This window comes from Paecilomyces variotii (genome assembly GCF_004022145.1).
Source record: "Paecilomyces variotii strain CBS 101075 chromosome Unknown C8Q69scaffold_10, whole genome shotgun sequence".
Lineage (NCBI taxonomy): Eukaryota > Fungi > Ascomycota > Eurotiomycetes > Eurotiales > Thermoascaceae > Paecilomyces > Paecilomyces variotii.
This window is the reverse complement of record NW_021167149.1, coordinates 395149-409207: the sequence shown is the minus strand read 5'-3', so window position 1 is coordinate 409207 and position 14059 is coordinate 395149. Positions and strand designations below refer to the sequence as shown.

The 14059-nt window shown below is 48.8% G+C and overlaps 5 protein-coding genes across 5 annotated transcripts; 4 read left to right on the top strand and 1 right to left on the bottom strand.

Moving 5' to 3' along the window:
- Positions 1–48: 48 nt before the first annotated feature.
- On the top strand, positions 49–1535 carry C8Q69DRAFT_475596 (phytanoyl-CoA dioxygenase). The gene is made up of 3 exons (XM_028631203.1): positions 49–664; positions 719–1159; positions 1213–1535. Exons 1-3 carry the CDS (start codon positions 301–303, stop codon positions 1392–1394), a joined length of 987 nt encoding a protein of 328 aa, XP_028482876.1. The 5' UTR covers positions 49–300; the 3' UTR covers positions 1395–1535.
- Positions 1536–3013: 1478 nt separating this feature from the next.
- Positions 3014–4432, top strand: C8Q69DRAFT_63753 (hypothetical protein). The gene is made up of 7 exons (XM_028633865.1): positions 3014–3573; positions 3632–3779; positions 3834–3910; positions 3967–4027; positions 4076–4152; positions 4209–4280; positions 4335–4432. The coding sequence occupies exons 1-6, from the start codon at positions 3316–3318 to the stop codon at positions 4257–4259; spliced, it is 672 nt and encodes a 223-aa protein (XP_028482875.1). The 5' UTR covers positions 3014–3315; the 3' UTR covers positions 4260–4280; positions 4335–4432.
- A 2060-nt stretch (positions 4433–6492) lies between these two features.
- Positions 6493–8178, top strand: C8Q69DRAFT_475587 (hypothetical protein). Its single transcript, XM_028631202.1, has 3 exons — positions 6493–6717; positions 6771–7437; positions 7510–8178. The coding sequence occupies exons 2-3, from the start codon at positions 6969–6971 to the stop codon at positions 7995–7997; spliced, it is 957 nt and encodes a 318-aa protein (XP_028482874.1). The 5' UTR covers positions 6493–6717; positions 6771–6968; the 3' UTR covers positions 7998–8178.
- Positions 8179–8553: 375 nt separating this feature from the next.
- Positions 8554–9112, bottom strand: C8Q69DRAFT_63674 (hypothetical protein). The gene has a single exon (XM_028633864.1). The coding sequence runs from the start codon at positions 9031–9033 to the stop codon at positions 8722–8724; it is 312 nt and encodes a 103-aa protein (XP_028482873.1). The 5' UTR covers positions 9034–9112; the 3' UTR covers positions 8554–8721.
- A 2159-nt stretch (positions 9113–11271) lies between these two features.
- C8Q69DRAFT_63621 (putative MFS monosaccharide transporter) lies at positions 11272–13497 on the top strand. The gene is made up of 6 exons (XM_028633863.1): positions 11272–11450; positions 11509–11526; positions 11584–11708; positions 11772–12766; positions 12829–12965; positions 13026–13497. Exons 1-6 carry the CDS (start codon positions 11377–11379, stop codon positions 13345–13347), a joined length of 1671 nt encoding a protein of 556 aa, XP_028482872.1. The 5' UTR covers positions 11272–11376; the 3' UTR covers positions 13348–13497.
- The last annotated feature ends 562 nt before the right edge of the window (positions 13498–14059 follow it).

The window sequence follows — 14059 nt, the reverse complement described above, 5'->3', positions numbered from 1 at the left end:
ATTGCGGGCGAAAGACGAGACCAACGAAGGGTTGGTTCCACTCCGTAGCAGTTTACGAACGCCCGGAAATCATTGATGCTAGACCTCTTCAGCTAGTCTATAATATGATGAAACAAAAAAAAGAAGAAAGAAAGCTGTCATTATTGGTCAGAAACAGGTACGCAATAACTATACAGTACTTGTCCACAATATATAAACTCATGGATATCCCCGCGCGAACAAGATGTCGAAAGCCAACATCGCACGGCAAGCACTGAGATAACTGTCTACGCTACCTGACCATTTCCGATATCCGAGATTATGTTGAAACCCTTGTTGCGAAATGCTAGTATTTTCCTTCCACAACGGCGGTTCGCTTCAGGGAATGCATTTCAGCGCGGCAATCCCCTTCCCATCACCATAACCCCTTCCAAAGATGAAGTTGATCGTTTACAGCTTTCATCGCAGAATCTCGAGACCGCTATCGGAAGTCTACACAAGGACGGTTTAGTTGTGATAGAAGATGTGGTCGATCACGGCTCTTTGGACGCCCTGAACGAAGTCATGACAAGAGATGCATACGTTCTTCGAGACAAACCTGACAGTCCGTTTAACTACAACCCTGGGAATATTCAGCAGGATCCTCCTCCGATACTGGAACATTTCCACAGGAGCATCTTCTTGAGTGAGTCCGGGTCTATTTCAGTATACATTTCACATAGATGCTGACAGCTTTCAGACCCAGTTACTTCACAAGTCACATCTACGTTCCTAGGACCGCGCCCAAAATGGACATTTTGCTCAGGGAATACGGCAATGCCTCCGACGCCAGAATCGCCTCCTCAGTCGCAACCAGTGCATACAGACGCTGACTTTGCGCATCCGGCTCATCCATTTGCCCTCGTTATCAATGTGCCATTGATCACAATGACTCCAAACAACGGTTCTACGGAAGTGTGGTTAGGAACCCAAAACAATGCGGATCTGGACGCTCAAGATGGTCGCCACGGAGAAAGGGCGAGTGGAAGGATAAAATCACACCTCTTGGAGGAGAGAAGGGCCACAAGGCCGCCCTCTCAACCTTTCGTGAAGAAAGGATCAATTGTCATACGAGACCTTCATCTATGGCATGCAGGGAAGGGCAATCATACGCCAGATCCAAGAGTCATGCTAGCAATGAGTAAGTTCAATCCATGATATGCCTTCAATTCAATAGCTCTGACTTCCCTCTAGTCCATTTTGCACCCTGGTATAGAAATCCCATGCGACTGGAGTTTGCTGAGGAAATTCGCACAGTCATCGAGGGACAATCTGGGTTGGAGGTTCCGGTCGACTGGATCTCGAGGGAAAAAGCGCTATCGAGTTATCTGAATCGTGGTTTTGGTAATAGCTATGATTTCAACCAGACCCCATAGGGCATTCGTGCTCGTGGCTGTTAGCGAAGACTGTCTGTGAACGAGAACCAATTTGAGACAAGGTTGCGACTTAATTTGATGCGAATAACGATCAAGATTCTGAATCTCGTAGACACTCAGTAATAAGTAGACTAATAGCAGAAATAGGCATCTGTTGATCATAGACTGCATTTGAAACGGGTCGCGTTTGCATCTAGGCTTTCTACAAGTAGCAATGCATGTACCCGATATAAAGCAAAGAATTTTTAAGCCTACTACGAAGGAAATTGATAAAACATAATCTAATGTATCTTTGCTGATTCCCTAACACTGTATTTCATGGAGCATTCTGAGACTAATTGTGATTCTCAGGGGTAGCTGAGGGTACAGAATACTAATGCAAAGAGTAGTTGGAAAGCTCCATAAGAAGACACAGAATATTGGCAGAAGGGAGCAAGGGAGCCACATCAAACAAAAATTTCTTTGACCAAAGAGGGACGGGTGCACGTCCGGTCAGATGTGGTGCTGTCACCCAGAGAACGTGTACATGGACGCGTCTGTTTCCTTTTCTGCCACTGCCTACTCCTCCCCTCACTTGGTGTTCCTCCTCGACATCCCACACTGCCATTCCAGCAAATTGATACCATCCTAAGAACCCTTGTAAGTCCCTTTGCTTTCCAGCTTTTTATCCTTTCCATCATCTCCTCTCCTGGTGACAGAGGCTCCTGCTTTTGGCTGGTGTTGCTGGCTCCTCCAGTGAAGAGACCTTGACAATTCCTCTTTGTCGTTGATCTTGCACTCCACTCTTGCATCCTCCTGTATTTGATTCACTGTACATGAAGATGCAGACGTGCCTTTACGCGTTTTGAAGCCCACTCTGTGAAACATCGTGGAGCTTACTCGTGCCACATAGATTCGACAAGCAGTCTCATCCAAGATGGCGGGTGATTGGGCTCCTGATGGTGGTTGGGATGATGGTGACGGTAAGTAGAGATCACTCTATAATCTGCTGCTCTTGTTATCGATGAAAGTCTCGAGTGTCAACAGCGGACATTCGTGTCACGCATTCAGACAGAATGCAGACCTTGATCAGAACTAATCTGTCTGATAATATATAGCGGCGTTGAAAGAGACCAGCTATGGAAATGGCAATCTGGATGCTGATTTCGCGGCGGACCCTGCCGCAGGCCCAGCCGCGGGTGGTAAAGAGAACTGGGACCCAATGACTCCCAACGCAGATGGTCCAGCGAAGGATGGTAGCTGCCGCAAGTAAGTTGATGTCAATCGAAGATCATACAGAGTCTGACACATCTGCAAAGCTGTGGACAAGAAGGTCATTTCGTCCGCGATTGCCCTGAGCCTCGTAAGATGGGAGCATGCTTCAACTGTGGTGAAGAAGGGTGAGTCCTTGGGGAGCCATGCGGGATTTTCTCAATCGGTGCTAAACATGATTCAGCCACTCGAAGGCAGAATGTACCAAGCCTCGCGTCTTTAAAGGGACCTGCCGTATTTGCAACCAGGAAGGTCACCCTGCTTCCGAATGCCCGGAAAAACCGGCTGATATTTGCAAGAACTGCAAGAAAGAAGGTAATGTGACAGTACCCTTCAAAGCATATGTCGTGGAAGATACTGATGTCATCTCGTAATAGGACATCTGGCCAAAGACTGCACTGAACATCGCAAGTTTGACCTGAACGACATTCCTGATAAAACCCCGGAAGAAGCTTGGGCTGTCCTCAAGAAAGCTAGTGATGAACAGGATCTCGAGGACTTCCGTGAGGTAAGATGCTCTCCTGAAGATTCGGCTTTCAATGCAGCTGACATGACTGTAGGGTATGAAGATTTACTCCAAAGCGGTCCCGCAGGCCACTTTTGCGGACATTGAAAAGAAGATGCGAGAGGAGGACTTCAAAGTTTTCCTCATTGCTCTGGTAATATCACCATGCTTACAGGCTGTACAAATGAACTGAGAGCTGATTGTCCGCCAAATAGGAGAAAGAGGTCGGCGACTGCAGAAGTCTCATCAATCTTCAGGGAAAGCTTGACTGCAAATATGTGGTGGGATTCTACTTCCGCCCGAAGCCACAGCGTGCAAACCTCAAGGACCGCTGGCCATCAAACCCCGAAGAGAATATCGAGCGCCTCGCGGACGCCGGGCTCCCCTATGACCGTCAGATCCCCAAGTGCTCCAACTGTGGCGGTAAGTAAATCCCTGTGTACAATCTCGAAATGATCACCATATTAACGGGGTTGTGTAGAAATGGGACATGGTTCGAAAGCCTGCAAGCAGGAACGCAATACCATCGAACGTGTGGAGGTCAAATGTGTCAACTGTGGAAATGTTGGCCATCGTGCTCGAGACTGTACTGAAAAGCGCCGTGATCGGTTTGCTTGCCGCAACTGCGGGTAAGTCTATAGAGAAGGTTCTCTGTCTTTAGATCAATCACTAACATTGGGCAGTTCCACCGAGCACAAAGCATCTGAATGCACTGAGCCGCGTTCTGCGGAAGGGGTTGAGTGCAAGAAATGCAACGAAGGTATGGGGTGCCGTTTCCATGAGAGAAAACCAATATTGACAGATAACGCTACCTAGTCGGTCATTTTGCGAAGGATTGTCCACAAGGTGGTGGAGCTCGAACCTGCCGTAACTGCGGGTAAGTATAGACAAGTTTTCTGGCCAGTGTGACCACTAATGTCTATAGATCTGAGGACCACATGGCGCGCGACTGCGACAAACCTCGCGATGTCTCCACTGTCACCTGCCGTAACTGTGATCAAGGTGAGAAGCCCATCCGGGACAAAATACAAGGACCCTTCTGACTAGGCCATTGCCAGTTGGTCACTACAGCCGCGACTGCACCGAGAAAAAGAATTGGGACAAAGTGAAGTGTAACAACTGCGGTGAAAGTAAGCACTTTCTTTAGCTTCTGGCTATGGTAAACAATTCTAACGAGTAGCAAGTGGGACACACCTCCAAGCGTTGCCAGAAGCCTGCTGCCGAAACCGACGAGTACGCGGGCTTCGGTGGAGGAGATCCCGATGTCCCCTTGGGCGAGGATGCTGGCGGTTTTGGAGAGGAGAACACCGACAATGCTGGCAACGCTGGCAATGGTGGCGGCTGGGCGGCCAGTGCCGGAGAGTGGTAAAGGCTCGGTCCGATCATGACAACCAGGGGCATCAATGGAATGATTCTTCTGTAGCGGTGTGCCGAGTGCAGAGTTTGGTGATGGTGTTGTCGGTGATCAGCTCTCCTTTCATGATGCAATTTGCGATCTGGCAGTCATTCCCGTGGTGTTTCGTCTGCTCATCCACCCCACGTGGAAGAGCGGACATGTCACCCTAAACGGGATGAAGATATGCCCAGAAAAAGCCAAAAGTTATCTCTGAAAATGTGACTGCTATCCAGGTTGGCCTAGGTAGTAATAATGGAGAATCCTAGCGTATCTCCTTCGGGACCCAGTTGAGTATTGAAAGATGCCGTGGATATGCATTATCTGGTGCATATAAACAGGAGAATTGAGTACACAGTACGTGGGCACGTCGATAGTTTGGCACCACAGTTGCAAACTGCCAATGACTTCTCCATGGGATGTAGTTGGCCAAATTGTATGGTTGTCCTAAATTACTAGCGCGCTTTGAAGTCGGGCGATTGTACCTAGGTATGCCGGGTGATGTCAGCGACTAAGAGGCCCTCAGCTCAATTTTTCGAAGTATTGTCCCGAATTCACGCAAGTCAGAAGGAGAGATTGAAAAACAACGCATCCGTGATCGCATATGGGGAGTAGCATGGCAGTCCGATCAAGCGGAGGGCTTGTACATATAATACACACCATGGTTAACTAGGTAAGCAATAATAAGGGCCGTGTGATGCGCGGCCATCTACAGAATTGCCAACTAGATAGCAAATGTATCGAGCGTTCTGTCCCCAATATACGAAAATACATACATGCAGCCACCCAGTAGTCTCCGCACTCGAGCCACCAAGCGCAACTCCTGCGATGCTGGATACCCTTTGTGACAATCTTACTCAGAGACCCGGTCCATAGTTATCTCGAATAGATTATCAAGGTTTCTGACGGCTTTCTGCCAGACAACCAAAAAGGAGAATTCCTAGTTGGTTTGCTTGGCTCTCTAACATTTTCTATGGGCTGTGGTTTGGTAATATACATATATGAGAAGACGATAAGCAAGTGCTAGTTTTGATATCTAACTAGAACATAAGCTATCTAATTCTGCCCTTCCCTGAATTGTCTTATAAATGAATCCGAAAACTGTCCAAATGGTTTTGGACTCGGCATTATTTGTTGCCTTGCCGCCTGCATGTGGTAAAGCGGTTCCGTGTGGTAAAGCGGATATGTTTGTCTTGGTAGACTCAACTTTTCGGTGAGTTGCCCTACTGTAAATGACCGTGAAATGCTTCGCTTTGGACCTTCGTGCTTCGTAGTCTTCTCCCACAGTATCATCTTTTTTTTTTTTTTCCCAATTTACCGCCATCATTTCGTCTTCGAAAACCAGAACGGCATCCTTAGAGTCGCTTGGGGACTCAAAGGTTATGCCTGGGGGGAGGACGATGGACACCACCTGTCTCTGCAAAATAATGACTCCCCATTCATGTTTGTCGTCGTAGGCATTTTCAGGCCTCTCCAAATATTCTTTATAGCGGTGGGCCAATGGCGGGTATGAAAAAGCGACGAGAATACGGCTATTGGAGAATGGAGTTTAAAATGAGTATTTTAGACGACATTGACTCAATCGCTATTGAGATTGGCTTAACCGGAAACCTGGCGCCTCAAAGACACTATTGAGGTATGTAGTAAACAGAGTAAAATCCCGTCATCAATCGAGTAAGGTATGATAGTAAGGTAGAGGTGAATAGAGGGAACAATTCTGCACTTGGCGAGCCCTACTTAGTGACCATATTAGAAGGATCGTTTGCGCATAGAGGTAGCCACGATCAGGCGAAAATGCGGGACAGGGCATACACTTCAGCCCAGCTGAGGACGAGCTCAGCCCCAGGAGCTGAGCTGCACCGCCGCAGAATGGTAATGGTTTCTTTTTTCAAATAATGGGCAAGAGGGTGGGGGCGGCAAGGCTCTTAGGCTCTCGCCTCGACGGACAACTTCCCCTCTCTCTCGTCTCTTAAACTGACCAGACGAACCATAAAGTGCTCGAAAGCCAAACTAAACGGCCAGTGATTTATAACTACTGATACTTAGTTAAGCAAATAACGCTTAAGCTATCTTTAATTTCTTTATTTAAGACCAAACGCGTGCGTATCCTACTCCTACCTTTATCGCGCCACTAGACTATTCGCTTGCCGCCTTTACCTGTTTAAAGGGAAAAAGTATGTTAACAACCAAATTATATCTAAAAGAAAAGATAATAATAGGAGTTTAGAACGGGGACATTGCTCCCACTGTGGGAATCTTTCTCACAGTAGGGAATGCTGGCCCCTTTTGCCAGCTATACAACGGAAAATAGGCCTATCACTCAAAATTTCAGCTCCAATCGTTCGAAAGCGCGTTCTTGCACGCTATTTCTGCACCATAGAGTATTCGCATATGGTGTTCTATTGACACTCAAAATCATTATATTATGTTTTTCCGAGCCCAGCACGAGCCTGATCTCGAAGGCAATCACGGAGAAAATGATGGGCACGCCTTTCTGGACTTTGAGGACCCTTCCTGGATCATCGACCACCATCGCCCTAATCTCATCACAAAGATCTGTAAACCAGTTGGCTCTCTGTTTAGCATGATATTTACACAACGCTCTAAGATGAATAAAGATTCAGACCGTAAGTCAGAACGGCGTTTGAGTAGTCGTGGTCACGAAATCATGCCAGACGAACGACAACCAGAACACAACAATCAACACCTTCAATGTGGAATCGGCGCAATTAATTCTGAGCTAAAAGGCAACGAAGAGAGTTACAATATCGATCTCTCTGAGCTACAACGCTTACGATTACGACAACTCCAACATAAGTTAGTCTATCACGCAGTTGACCTACGATACGACGCTATGGAACCTTCAGGCTGGGCTGAGGACTTGAGACAGTATGGTGAGTCTACCATTGGTTCGAATCAGTTATATATATTCGGATTCCTTTCCCACTGATGCAGCTCTGTCATAGTTCAAGCTTTGCAAGATTATGATTATATGGCAAAATATGCATTACGGAAAGAAGACCCTTTTATCGTGACTGGAGAGCGAGCTATAGATCGCCTTATGCTCCAAGTAGCCATGAGGAACAAGGAGAATGAAGCAGACCCGCTGCGTTGGGAGAAGTCTATTCTCTCGTGGGAGGCGCTCAACATAAGACCAGCCCCTATCGGTGGTACAAGAGACGGAAACTTGCGGCAGAGCTGGGTCAAGGGTTTCCGGCAACGATTGGTGGTAGCCGCTGTAGGAGGTATCTTGCTTATAGCACCTATGTGGCTGATGGTCCTCCACAGGACACTCTATACCGCTCTGGTTTCCACATCGGTGTTCGTGTCTATATTTGGTCTTATGATGGCCTTATTTATTGAAGGGTTGAAGGACGTTCTTTCGAGCACGGCTGCTTACGCGGCTGTTCTGGTTGTTTTTGTAGGCTTGACAGTTCCTAATAACACTTCTTAGGCAGAGACGCGATATTGTATGACTATCAATCGGGGGAAATGATTTCATGAATAAATGCTGATACTAATCGTCATGTTCGATCCTAGTATAGATTATCAGCTTGCAGAGTCATGTTCAAGACATATAGCTCGCTCATATGATACCCGTACGTAGAATACACCATGCAGACTTGATATGAATGCAGCCATTGCAAAGGATGGAAAAATAAATCCAGGGGGAAGAAGAAAAAGAAGAAGCATTTACTCCCTCGGGTCATTGTGGTCCGATATCAACCGAACTGTTACTCGAATTGAAAGCCAGGGACAACTGGGATATGGGCTACAGAATAGGTCTAACCTAACCAAGTCCAATCATGGCTGGCTGCTGTGCAAGTGTCCGCGTGTATGACTAGGAGATAACATCTATGTACAGTACATGCAGGGTGCCGAGTCGAATCAAAGGGACGGGAGACGTAAGTTCGGCAGGCAAGGGACTGAACTACTGGACTGCTGTGCAACACGAGCCACTTCATTGAGCCGTCGATGATTATTATCAGATTCTAACGGATTTCTGCCTATGGTGGAAGGTTTCTTGCATCAGTTGGCTTGAATGGGGATTGGATTACAGTAAATGCCGGCCAAAAGGCGGGAGAAAGAAACAAACGTCCTAGGAAATGGATGGATAAAAGCTGCACTAATATGAGTAAGGAACAAAAGAGAGGGGGGACAGGCGATGACGGAAGTGGCTACCCAGCCTTGTCATCGCAACATGGGCCTGTCAACCGCATGGTCTGAGCGACGATCAAAGCCATTATTAGCCCAATGGATGTAGAGTACTCGTGAGGAAGAAATAAGTATAACCACATTACTTGAGCTGGTAAGAACTCGAGCCAACAGTAGAAGGTGAAAGAGCCCCTCGAAGTCGGAAGTAGGGAATACAGAATACTCCTGAGATAACTATGCAAAAAAGACATGGATATGATATCGCATGTCACAAGAGTTATGTATAGTACTCGGTTCGATGCCGAAAAGCCGTTTTCGTTCGTCAAGAAGTTCATGTAATGTAGGTTAGTTGGTTAACTGAATGCAGCTGTGTCAGCAGACAGTCTTCTAGAAGGCGTTTCTGGAGAGAATGTGATTCTTTGTGTTCCACAAAATCTGCATGTCCGGCAAACGATGGATGGTTTGTCTTCTCTCGAGTATGACAGCTCTGGGCCGATTGTCCCAAAGAGGCAGTTCCGCAGAGCCATCTTGGGTGGGGCAGAATATCCTATAATTACAACCTGGTACAGAGGTGATATTACTCTGTATTTTCCCGGCTTTCCGGACAATCATCACCCAACGGCATAGAGTGAGTACGTAGTGATCGAGTATGGTGTACAGAGCTGATGCTTCCCAAAAGGTAGATACCATCGCAGAAAAAGATTCTTGGTAAGAGTATATACTGTATGTTTACATACTCTACCATTGCAGTCCCGATTCGTATACGGCTGTAAATTACCTGGGTACGTTGAGTATGGTACGACGGCAGTTCTTGGCAACTCTTCTGCAAATGGCAATTCCGCGGACGTTTCAGCGAGTCGAGGATGAAATGCGAACCCATCATTGGCTGCAATAAGTATATCGTCTGAGAGTTTGTGACTGAGGCGGTATTATTACTCCACCGTACAACTTCCCGTGTCACGGGTGTGCTACCGATGGCAGGACTTCTGCATCGGCCTTCTGCAGCGACGATGGTCATCCTCTGCTTCCGTTGAACTACTTTCTCACCATTTGATTTCTTCTGGAATTACACCCCTGGCTGCATTCCCCGTGGGCCAACCACTAACTTAGTTATCGACACTTGACGATAAGACTCGCATGGCACCCCTTGCAGCCACAGCAGCTGCAACAGAGAGACTCTCTATACGAGCATGCTAAGTTAGTCTGAATACCGGCCTCGGGCCCTTTCGGGCGTCTCCGAACAGATCGCTGAATAATAATGATGCCGTAGTGGCTCGAACTTCAGACTTAATCTCTCCCCGCTGGGGGTGGAGAAGTGGACGGTGCACCGAGTGTCACGGTGTATCGAGTTACATTTCGGCTTCGAATAAAACCGCGCAAGGATAGATATTATTTGTTCAGGTGGACTCTGCGCGCAATAAATCGCCCCTCGTGGGATTCGCCCAGCGCTGCCTGACACTCCACTGTGCGTTGTGACGATTTCGGATTGGCATGGTTATTCGAGCATTGAGGGGGCTCGTTTCCTCGGGAAGCTGACGGCCCTGCGCAATCCTCGTCATCAGGATATTGTCCAGTTGAGAGCACCGTGCGTACTGTAACGCGGGACGGACAAGGCCAAGCACAAACGTGAAGTCCCGTACGATCATCACACGGCAGCCCAGACGGTGCCGCTCGCGATCCCGAGTTTCTTGTTGGAGGTCGGGACATGAAGGCCTCGACGTCCTGTCAGCCACCCATCGAACTCGTGAAATCCCTTCTGGCGGGATCGAAGAAAAAAATGAAGATTGCGCACGAGCACCCAGCACTCAGTTTTAGCCGGCGGGCACTGGGCTGGGAGAACTAGCGCCGCTCAGTCCCTTCCCCCGGTTTACCTCCACTTAGTCAAAACCTGGAGTTCCCCAAACCCCGGAAAAATTAACATATTTAGCGGTTCGGCACCACGCGAGGGCAACGACCACGCCGCGAGAGCGGACAGAACGGAGCGCCTGGCGGCAACTCACGTGCACGAAGACGATGTTGATAGTGATGCTTGCTAGAATCCAATGCCATGAGTCTGTTTCCGTCGTCAGGGATGTGTCTCGGGTTCGCCAAAACAAGTTAAGCAGGGCCAGGGCTTGGGATGCGCCATGACGGCATCTGGTGGAGCATCTGGATAGCCGTCTTTGTCGTCCTGGCGTCTGTTTGCGCCGAGCCGCTTGAAGTCGTCTGAGAGGGCTAACCGATGGCGGACAACCAACCCTCGCGCTTCAAGTCGGTAACAGTGGAGTCGTTGGTCGCCCGATCTTCCCCCTCCAAACCAACAGCCACAGGGAAGACTCGGTGGAGAAAACCCGGGGGCCGATGCTGGGGAAGCGCAACTAATCAGGTCCACCTCCAGATCCGGAGATGGTCAATTGCGGGCGAAAAGCCGGGGGTCGCAAAGGCCAGTGCCCGAATAGTCAACCCCCAGCAGCATGTACTCGGATGATTCAAAGGTGTTTAAAAAGACCCTCGCGTCCCCTGGTCACGGGCCGGTCTCTTTTTCTTTCTCGCAAGATTCTATCTTCGGCGATATCTTGAGACGCGCTGCCAATCCGCCGCGTATGGTCCGGGGTGATACGCCTGTCATCTGTCTCTGTTTGTTCTTCCTGACCCTTTGTTGAAGAGATCTGAAAGGGGTCGCGAGCCATTGAGCCATCATGGGTCGGTACCTGGGGCTTAAGGGCACTAGGCTCAACGTCGCTATCGGCATCATCGCCGGTCTGGATTTCTTGTATGGCCCTGAATCCATTAAACCTTCAACGGTGACTACGTGCTAACATGTCTGCCAGGCTTTTCGGTTATGACCAGTAAGAGCTTTTGGCATCAAGAGTGCCATTGGAGCAGTCACTGATTGTTAAATACAGAGGTGTCATGGGAGGACTTTTGTCCCTGGGCTCTTGGGTTAGAACATTCCCTTCGATCGATACTACCAAGGAGGGTACGGCCGGTCTCACCCAGTCCCAAGTCAACCACCGTTCAACCATCCAAGGTAAATTCGAACCCCTCAAAAGATCTGTTGATGTGGCCCCCCAAACCTGACACTATGGTGCAGGTATTGCTGTTGCGTCGTACAATGTCGGCTGTTTCTGTGGTGCCATTCTATGTATCTTCATTGGTGATCGCCTCGGACGTCGGAAGACTATCTTCATAGGCTCCGCAATCATGGTGGTCGGTGCGGTCCTGCAGTGCACCGCTTTCGAACTCGCGCACTTGATTGTCGGCCGTATCGTAACTGGAATTGGAAATGGCCTGAATACCTCGACCGTCCCGACGTGGCAATCAGAGTGCTCCAAGTCACATCGCCGTGGTCAGCTCGTCATGATAGAAGGCGCTCTCATCACAGGTGGTATCTGTATCAGTTACTGGCTGGATTTTGGATTCTCCTTCCTCGAGCCATCCTCGGTCTCGTGGAGGTTTCCCATTGCCTTCCAGATCTTGTTCGCCATCATCATTCTCCTCTTTGTCTTGCCTCTTCCCGAGTCGCCTCGTTGGCTCATAATGAAGGGCAAAGAGGAGGAGGCCGTTGCAGTGCTCACGGCTCTGATGGATCTGCCTGCTGATGACCCCTTGATACACACCGAGTTCACCGAAATCAAGGACACCGTCTTGGCCCTCAAGGATTCCTCTTTCAAGGATCTTTTCACCATGGACGAAGACAGGCACTTCCACCGTGTCGTCCTGGCCTACGTCAACCAGATGTTCCAACAGATCTCCGGTATCAACCTCATCACTTACTACGCGGCCGTTATCTACGAGAACAGCATTGGTCTCAGCGGTATGCTCTCTCGTATCCTTGCTGCTTGCAACGGAACGGAGTACTTCTTGGCTTCGTGGCTTCCCGTCGTAATCGTCGAAAAGGTTGGCCGTCGACCGCTGATGCTGGTTGGCGCTGCGGGAATGTCTCTCTCGATGGTGGTCCTGGCCATCACTACGAGCTTCGAGGGCCAGACCAAGCCTGGTATTGTGGCAGCAGTCTTCCTGTTTGTCTTCAACACCTTTTTCGCCTGGGGTTGGTTGGGTATGACCTGGCTGTACCCGGCTGAGATCGTACGTAGAGCCCCGCATTGTCTCTCTCCCATGAAATAGGTATACTAATTCTCGATGTGCAGGTCCCTCTGCGTATCCGTGCCCCCGCCAACGCTCTGTCCACCTCCGCCAACTGGGCCTTCAATTTCATGGTCGTCATGATTACTCCTGTGGCTTTCAGCTCCATCGGATACAGAACCTACATTATCTTCGCAGTTATGTGAGTAGTTGCCCGTCTTCTGATGCGCTGGGTGAACAATTGTTGACTCTTGTTCTCCAGTAACGCTTTTATCTTCCCCGTCGTCTACTTCTTCTACCCGGAGACTGCCTACCGTTCTCTGGAGGAGATGGACAACATCTTCCACAAGACCACTTCTATCTGGGACCTTGTCAAGGTTGCACGGGATGAGCCTCGCCGCTACGGCAAGAATGGTGAACTGCTCATCAACTACGCTGAGACGGAAGATCACTTGCGCCGTGCTAGTCATGTTTCCGGCGAAAAGGGAATTATCACCAACAAGTCCCATGCCAACGCAGACTACCACATGGAAAACGGTGAAGCTCATATCGAGCACATCAAGGATCCCGACCAGTCCGCCTAAGTGGACAGCCATGATTATATTATGAGGGCTGCGGGAGCAGTCGTTGCACGACGTGATGACTTGACTTTCCGTTTCCAGTCACAGCCGCTGGCTCGAACACTGGCTGGCTGATCTATTTTCTTTTCTCTCTGTTTCGGTTCTAACGTGCATCTTTGCCCGCATTAAACTAGTCATTATGGAGCTCAGCGGGCTGCTCGAGCATTTTACGCATCTGCACCAGATTGCATTGCGATCTGCGCGTTGCGGACAGAGACTACTCTCTCCAGGTTAGGCTGGTCGATGGCTTGCCTTACCAAATTATGATTGAGTCTTTAATGTCTGGATTGTCTATACCCCATAGTTACCTTGTCATTGTATGTATCTTTAGCTCGATCACGGCTCGTCCCGTAATGAAAACGAATACCACTCCTAGGCTGGAAACTATCGGCGCTTTCATTCACACGTGTAGATCTGCATTCCGCAGAGTAGATAAGCTTATGGAGTTCATGCAAGTGAGTGATAAGCAATGCTTGGCTGACGATCTCGGGGAATTGTAAACCACGTGTACATAGCAATCTATTTGCAATATTATTTGCATAGTTTGTCGAATCAGAATTCGTATTGGATAACGTGGAGGAGGAAGAAAAAGCCAATCATGAAGCGGTGAAGTACATATGTAGGTATAGTAGTCAAACAGACAACGGAAACGGGACGAACGCACCCTCAGCTCTGT

Excerpts from the sequence above, each read along its gene's own strand:
- C8Q69DRAFT_475587 (XM_028631202.1), top strand. The coding sequence starts at position 6,969 with ATGTTTTTCCGAGCCCAGCACGAGCCTGATCTCGAAGGCAATCACGGA. Across the intron at positions 7,438-7,509 it reads TGAGGACTTGAGACAGTATG|TTCAAGCTTTGCAAGATTAT; the intron begins GTGAGTCTACCA and ends GCTCTGTCATAG.
- C8Q69DRAFT_63753 (XM_028633865.1), top strand. The coding sequence starts at position 3,316 with ATGCTTACAGGCTGTACAAATGAACTGAGAGCTGATTGTCCGCCAAAT. Across the intron at positions 3,911-3,966 it reads GTGCAAGAAATGCAACGAAG|TCGGTCATTTTGCGAAGGAT; the intron begins GTATGGGGTGCC and ends AACGCTACCTAG. Across the intron at positions 4,028-4,075 it reads CGAACCTGCCGTAACTGCGG|ATCTGAGGACCACATGGCGC; the intron begins GTAAGTATAGAC and ends TAATGTCTATAG.
- C8Q69DRAFT_475596 (XM_028631203.1), top strand. The coding sequence starts at position 301 with ATGTTGAAACCCTTGTTGCGAAATGCTAGTATTTTCCTTCCACAACGG. Across the intron at positions 665-718 it reads CCACAGGAGCATCTTCTTGA|ACCCAGTTACTTCACAAGTC; the intron begins GTGAGTCCGGGT and ends GACAGCTTTCAG. Across the intron at positions 1,160-1,212 it reads AAGAGTCATGCTAGCAATGA|TCCATTTTGCACCCTGGTAT; the intron begins GTAAGTTCAATC and ends ACTTCCCTCTAG.
- C8Q69DRAFT_63674 (XM_028633864.1), bottom strand. The coding sequence starts at position 9,033 with ATGAACTTCTTGACGAACGAAAACGGCTTTTCGGCATCGAACCGAGTA.
- C8Q69DRAFT_63621 (XM_028633863.1), top strand. The coding sequence starts at position 11,377 with ATGGGTCGGTACCTGGGGCTTAAGGGCACTAGGCTCAACGTCGCTATC. Across the intron at positions 11,709-11,771 it reads CCACCGTTCAACCATCCAAG|GTATTGCTGTTGCGTCGTAC; the intron begins GTAAATTCGAAC and ends ACTATGGTGCAG. Across the intron at positions 12,767-12,828 it reads GGCTGTACCCGGCTGAGATC|GTCCCTCTGCGTATCCGTGC; the intron begins GTACGTAGAGCC and ends CTCGATGTGCAG.